Raw genomic sequence first — 7,050 nt, 5'->3', positions numbered from 1 at the left:
TGCCAGTGATGTGCAGTCAGGTGAGGCAGTGCTAAGTGCCAGTGATGTGCGGTCAGGTGAGGAAGTGCTAAGTGCCAGTGATGTGCGGTTAGGTGAGGCAGTGCTAAGTGCCAGTGATGTGTGGTCAGGTGAGGCAGTGCTAAGTGCCAGTGATGTGCGGTCAGGTGAGGAAGTGCTAAGTGCCAGTGATGTGCGGTTAGGTGAGGCAGTGCTAAGTGCCAGTGATGTGTGGTCAGGTGAGGCAGATCTATGGTATACTCCACAGTCTTTACAATAAACATTATAAGAACATTTTAAAGAAAACATTATATATATATTCTATGTATTATTCTAATCATTTTTATAGTCAAAACTCTGGAGTAAAAAGTATATGGCAGGAGACGCTCTGCCTCACCTATCTACCTTTTCTGCACATCCCTGATCAAAACTCCACAAATTTCCAGCACTATATACTGCTGCACCTTTGTACAATGCTCATATATATGTATCTGTACATCTGGTCCTGATACTAGCCAGTGCCTCCCCAGCTATTTACCTCACTGCTCGTCACTACCAGTGCCTCCCCAGCCATTTACCTCACCGCACATCACTGCTAGTGCCTCCCCAGCCATTTACCTCACCGCACATCACTGCTAGTGCCTCCCCAACCATTTACCTCACCGCACATCACTGCTAGTGCCTCCCCAGCCATTTACTGCTAGTGCCTCCCAGCCATTTACCTCACCGCACTGCTTGCTAAATGCTAGGTCCCATGTGCCAGCTAAAGGAAAACTCCTGGTTGGTTCTGATAATTATAGAGTTTTATTTATTGCATGTTAAAAATTGGGTATAAGATATAATATAATGGAATTACATCATTGCTAATATTCTAACAATTTGCAGCATTAACATTGAAGAGTACAGGAGCATCCTGGCATTTATCTTTGCTGTTGATGAAATTAACAAGGACCCCGACCTTCTCCCCAATGTTACTCTGGGCTATCACATATATAACACTTGTGGGGATCCAAAGAAATCCTTAAGCTATGTCCTGCAGATATTGTCTGGAGAAAGGAAGGAGGCTCCTAATTATTCCTGTAGGGAACACGGGGAAGTAGCCGGATTTGTCGGTGATTCTGGTTTCCATACAAGTCATGCGATGGCCCAGTTACTGAGTCTGTACCGGTACCCACAGGTAAGTGGCTCCCAGTACTCTCACTATACACAGAGACACACATTGCCAGCATGGGTAACTGGAAATCTACACTAGAACAGCTTATAGTTATTGTAGGCACTCAGAGATATAACCACGAGTATAGTAGATGAAATAGTCTGTGCAATGGACTTACATATTACATGGAAATAAATACAGCAAATATCACAGACAACAAGCCAGTAATAATTACACATGTGCGGTTCTGTTTTCCAGGCTCAGGCAGAGGCGGATTTAGACCTCATGGGGCCTTAAGGAAGATATCAATTTGGGGCCCTACTCCCTCAACAGCATGCAATTTTACACACACACTGCCCCCATAGCCCCACACAAACTGCCCCCATAGACGCACACACACACTTCCCCCATACATACACACACACTGCCCCCATAGCTGCACACGCACACTTCCCACATACATACACACACTTCCCCCATACATACACAAACTGCCCCCATAGCTGCACATGCACACTTCCCCCATACATACACAACTGCCCCCATAGCTGCACACGCACACTTCCCCCATACATACACACACACTGCCCCCATAGCTGCACACGCACACTTCCCCCATACATACACACACACTGCCCCCATAGCTGCACACGCACACTTCCCCCATACATACACAGACACTTCCCCCATACATACACAGACACTGCCCCCATAGCCGCACACACACACTTCCCCCATACATACACAAACTGCCCCCATAGCTGCACATGCACACTTCCCCCATACATACACAACTGCCCCCATAGCCGCACACCCACACTTCCCCCATACATACACACACACTGCCCCCATAGCTGCACACGCACACTTCCCCCATACATACACACACACTGCCCCCATAGCTGCACACACACACTTCCCCCATACATACACACACTGCCCCCATAGCCACATATATACACATACATGTACTGACACACACTTACTGACACAAACATTCATTTATTATACATTCACACAGCACAAGCAAACACCCCTCCCCCACATCCTGCAGAGATTGTAGCCGGAGGGTGATAGAAACATCAAACACCCCCTCTCACCTGCGGACTATAGCAGGTGCAGGTGGACAATTCCCTTCCTCCCCCCAATCCACAGCACCATAGTATGTGGCCCAACAGGCAATGGCACTCACCTCCTATTACACTCTCTCCACATGTCAGCATGGAGGCACCTCGGCCTCTCCTTGGCTCCTCTCCTCTCTCTACGTGTGACATTACTGGTCACATGCAGCAGAGCAGGGGAGACTAGAGGAGTGCAGAGACACAGAGCAGCACCCGGCAGCTGTCCAATCAATGTGCTGATAGTCTGCCGGGCAAAACAATGACATAACAAGCCTCCATTCTACAGAGCTGTCTGCGCGCCCCCCAGGGACCCACCGGGCCCTAAGCGGCCGCTTGGGTTGCCTAGTGGTAAATCCGCTACTGGGCTCAGGTCTTCCTGCCAAGCTTGTATCTTACAGTAGCAGCGCTAATAAAAAAGCCATTAGGATGTTATCAGGGCACCATTAGGACAAAGGGGGCGACTCTATTGTTGCATGGTCAGCAATCATTAATGAGCACCCAGTTTTGCAATTTAATTGTTCTGGGCACTCATTAATCATTGCCCTCTTCACACCTTATTAGACCTGTTTTAACCATGTAAAACAGCTAAACCCATCAAAAGTCCTGGTTAGGGTGCCCTGACCACACGTTTCTCACACCCTTAGTACTTAGTGGGGGTGGGATGATGTGTGCCCACCATCTGCATGCCAATAATAAATAAGCAATGTCCACAAAAATCTCCAGTCTTTAACTGCATGGTACAGGTAACAATCTCTCATTTCCCTGTCTGATTGTACTACAATAACTTCTACTAAGTCCAAATACATTAACCTTACACCTGTCATAGTGTGTAACATAAAACCAATCTTGGATCAGTTGATAGAAGAGCAGAAGCAGCTCAGTATTAGTGCTGGCAGTCATAGTACTTCTTTATCATCTACTAAAGGAGGTCAGGGGGAAAGAAGATGGAAGAAAGGACACAGTAGAATGTCACGGCCACATGTATGTACTATTCTTCACCTACACACATTGGAGACATTATCTAACATTGGTACCAATCATATTTTACTATCGATTCCTGCCTGTCTATACCTTCTAAAATTGTCGCTATTTAGCGTTATGAGTCGCACAAGAAATAAATGCTTTCAGACTTTGAATGTGGTTCCAAAGCACAATGGTTACACGATGGTTACACAGTGTGATCTAAATACAATTAGCGCAAATAAATTATACAGACCAAGGTACAGTTGTTACATATGCACGCGCTCTGGACTCAGATACCGGCATCAAAGTAGAAACCTCCGTCAACAGCAAAGCAAGCAGACTGGCATCCAGGTTTAGAGAGCCCACATATAAACACTAGCAGAGATAGTCAATACAATAGAATAGTTTGGCATGATTCCATTGGTTCTTCTTCCTGGTTCTTCTGTTACAGTACAGTTCAGAGGTCAATTCGTATGGACACAATCCAGCCTCCAACAGCCCTTTGTGTCCTTTTTCCTGATGCATAATAATTCTAAGCTGGATACATTACAGAGTACATTTTAATGTTTAACTCTCTATAGTCCATAGTTTGGAGACACATGTTGCAATCTTCTCACCGATGGTACCGGAAAGCTGCAAAGACACAGTGGATCAGTACAACACCAAATGTGGTCTGCTTACCATGTACTAAACCTTAGATATCAAATTACATTTATTTCACAACATTAATAATACTGAATAAACCTTGAATATTACACTTTAATACTAGGGAACCTATTAGGAAAGTGTGCAGTGTGTCAGTTTTGAGGTATTGAGAAAATACGCTAGATAGCGTTGTGCGACTACGTGTTTGTGGAGTACACCATAGTAAGTGTTTTGCAGGGTTGATCATATTAGATGTTTTAGTGACAGTCTGTATTTATTTAATGGGGACTTTTAACATCTTTCTATTATGAGGGAATCGCACGACACTAAATAATAGCATCGCTGTATGTACTTATAATGGGCGAGATTCACAAAAATGGCGCTGGGCGACCCGTTGCAAAATGGCGTCTCCTTGCCATTCGCAAAATGGTGTTGTGCAGATTTAATTTTAAACAGATTCTGTCTCAGCCAATTATCCGGCTTCAATAGTGTACCCTTTGATAGCAGACAACATGCTACCATACTCTGATTTTAAAATTAATTTAGGCTTACATTATGTCATATCATCTAATGTTATATTATGGGATGGCACAAGGTGGTTCTCTATCCATCAATAATGTGTCTGTGGGAGGGACATAAAACTACCCTTATACGCACACCGCGGACCTTGGGAGATCATGGGAAAGATGTGGGGATGCACCAATCCTATAAAGGAAATCTTGGAGGGGATAGGGACTTACATTATTTAAGATGTTTTAGAATAACATTTTAATAACACATTTCATGCATGTCTAAATCTTATACATCATATGATGGTACCTTCTAGTTCAGGGTTGTAATGCAGTCCTACATTTACCTCAGTATTCATATTGCTACTTCTAACCACCATCATAATACCATTCTTTTGGTTTTCCAGTTGTCTCACTAATTAACTGTGTGGCTTTATGCACGTCACCAGGTATCATATTTCTTTTGTATATGTGTTCATACTGTGTGTGAAGATATGGTGATGGTGTGTTTTCATGAATACCAAGCATTTCACCATGTGTAAGGGGCATAACCTCTGGGACTACTCTTCCCAGATAACACAAACCTTCGGTACTCGGAGAGAGCCACTTATACGCTTTTCTACCACATATATAATATACATCATTGGGGAGATCATAAGGAATAGTAAACATCATTATCGTCACACACATTTCCCTAGCGAGTGATCCTATTTCAGGTTCTCCCGTTTGACTCATACAAGTTTCTGTTTGTAATATCTTGGCACAATACCATTCTGGTACCCTACCAAGCATTTCTTTGATGGAACTTAGTGTATATTTATACCGGAAGTGTCTTCTACCCGACCTAATTGTGCGTAACAATTTGTAATTCATAGGCTCATGATCAGCTCTTAGTGAAAAGGTCATCGTCTGGTTATTCAACGTCACCTCCCAACTTCCTGGGTCATTGGAGTTGGTGATGTTTAAACATAAAAGTGATTTATCTACTTGGTACTGGTGGAGTTTAAAATGAGGTGGTTTGGACTTTAGGAATTTTCCATCCAGTGCATGTCCTCTTTGCAATTTGAAAATTTCAGAGACATTCAATGGGAATGGCACTAATCCTACATTATGTTGTCCTTGGGGCATGTGATAGACACCCAACAGTCGGATTGGTTTAGAATTTTGCCCACCATAGTATGATAATCCTCTAAAGGATACCCACCCCAATACTGGTTTTACTTGGGTTGGCACTGTTGGATGCATCTCTCATTGACTACGAACCCACAGAACTCACACAAACATCCTCAGATGATAGACCTTAACACTGTCTCCAAGTATCCAGAATAGCAGATCTCTTAACAATTACTGTACTGGGGCCCTGATTCAGAGCCAGATGCTCTGACAGAGCGCTCGCTCTGAAACAGGGCCTGTCTTTTTTTTTTTAGAACAGCCTCCTGGCCGCTCGCATAGCTGTGGGTGACCACCCACAGCTATAGTGAGCGGTCAGGAAGATGGTCACGATGGTCAAGACCACCGCGACCATCGAGCTTGCGACGAGACCCTTGTGGTAGGGTCTCGTTGCTGCAAGCCCCAGAGAGATTTTGGCTCTAACAAATGTCAGTGGGCCGGCCCCAAACAGTAGGCGTTCACATGGGAACGCCTCCATTTGGTCATCCACCCCCCCCTGCCCGGCCCACCATAGGGGGCGTGCTGTCACTCAACATCGACAGCACGCCCCCTTTGGTGCGAGACCCAGAGTGAAGGTTTGCCCATCGCTTTCCAGGTCTCGCGCATGCGCACAACGGAGCCGGCTCCATCGTATGCATGCGCTCTGGGCCACCATCGACCCGGTTGCGAGCACTCTGCGCTTGCAACCGGGTCTGAATCAGGCCCTGGGTTTGCTCAGATACTCTCCCGGTAGGTTTAGCACTCCTTCTCCCAACTCCATTTCCTTGATATCACCATCAGCTCCCCTCTCCATCCTCTGTCCTCCATCACAGAAACCAGAGATCCCGAAACAACCCAAGATAATGAGGACTCTGGGAGAAAACACAAAGATAAACAAAGCAGACCAATCCATTGCTGAAAACAATGATCTACATATTTCTTTAGCTCAGGTATCTCAGTTTAACCTTTAACCTTCCCAGAGCAGACTCGCAATTGACAGGTGTACATTATCTACCTCGATTCCGCTTTGTTTCTCCACCGGTTGGTTGACCTTCTTACAGTGAGTGGAATGGACCCAGGTAACTCTCTCTGCCACCTTCAATGAAGTTGTACTCATCAGCAACACCTGATATGGACCTTCCCACCGATCTGTTAGACAACCTGAACACAAGAAATTTCTGATCATAACAAATTCTCCAGGTTCAACATCATGACAGTTTGTTTCAGGCATCTCATGTGACAACAATTTCAGTTTCTGCTGTTGCTGTTTTAACTGTTTGCTCATTGCTATAAGATACCTTACAGTTACCTCGCTGTTACCTTTCAAATCTTCCTGTGGATTTATAATCAAGTGAGGTTGTCTAACAAACAGTATTTCAAAGTGGGACAGATTGAGAAGGGGTCTAGGAGTTGTCCTGATACTATGAAGGAAAAGTGGGAGAGCTTCTGGCCAACCCAGTCCAGTTTTCGCCATGATTTTACATAATTTGTTTTTAATAGTCCCGTTCATCCT

General features: G+C 44.8%; 1 protein-coding gene across 1 annotated transcript in view; it reads left to right on the top strand.

Annotated features, from left to right (window-relative positions):
• Window positions 1-751: 751 nt before the first annotated feature.
• Window positions 752-7,050, top strand: part of LOC148450935 (vomeronasal type-2 receptor 26-like) — a 51,889-nt gene continuing 45,590 nt past the window's right edge. The window contains exons 1-2 of the mRNA XM_088462503.1: window positions 752-777; window positions 883-1,174. Coding sequence (XP_088318629.1) covers window positions 752-777; window positions 883-1,174 — 318 coding nt within the window. The remainder of the gene's footprint in view (window positions 778-882; window positions 1,175-7,050) is intronic.

This window comes from Taudactylus pleione, unplaced genomic scaffold (assembly GCF_031769625.1).
Source record: "Taudactylus pleione unplaced genomic scaffold, aTauple2 ptg001253l, whole genome shotgun sequence".
Taxonomy (NCBI): Eukaryota; Metazoa; Chordata; class Amphibia; order Anura; family Myobatrachidae; genus Taudactylus; species Taudactylus pleione.
The sequence above is the reverse complement of the archived record's forward strand: the minus strand, read 5'-3'. Positions and strand labels throughout refer to the sequence as shown.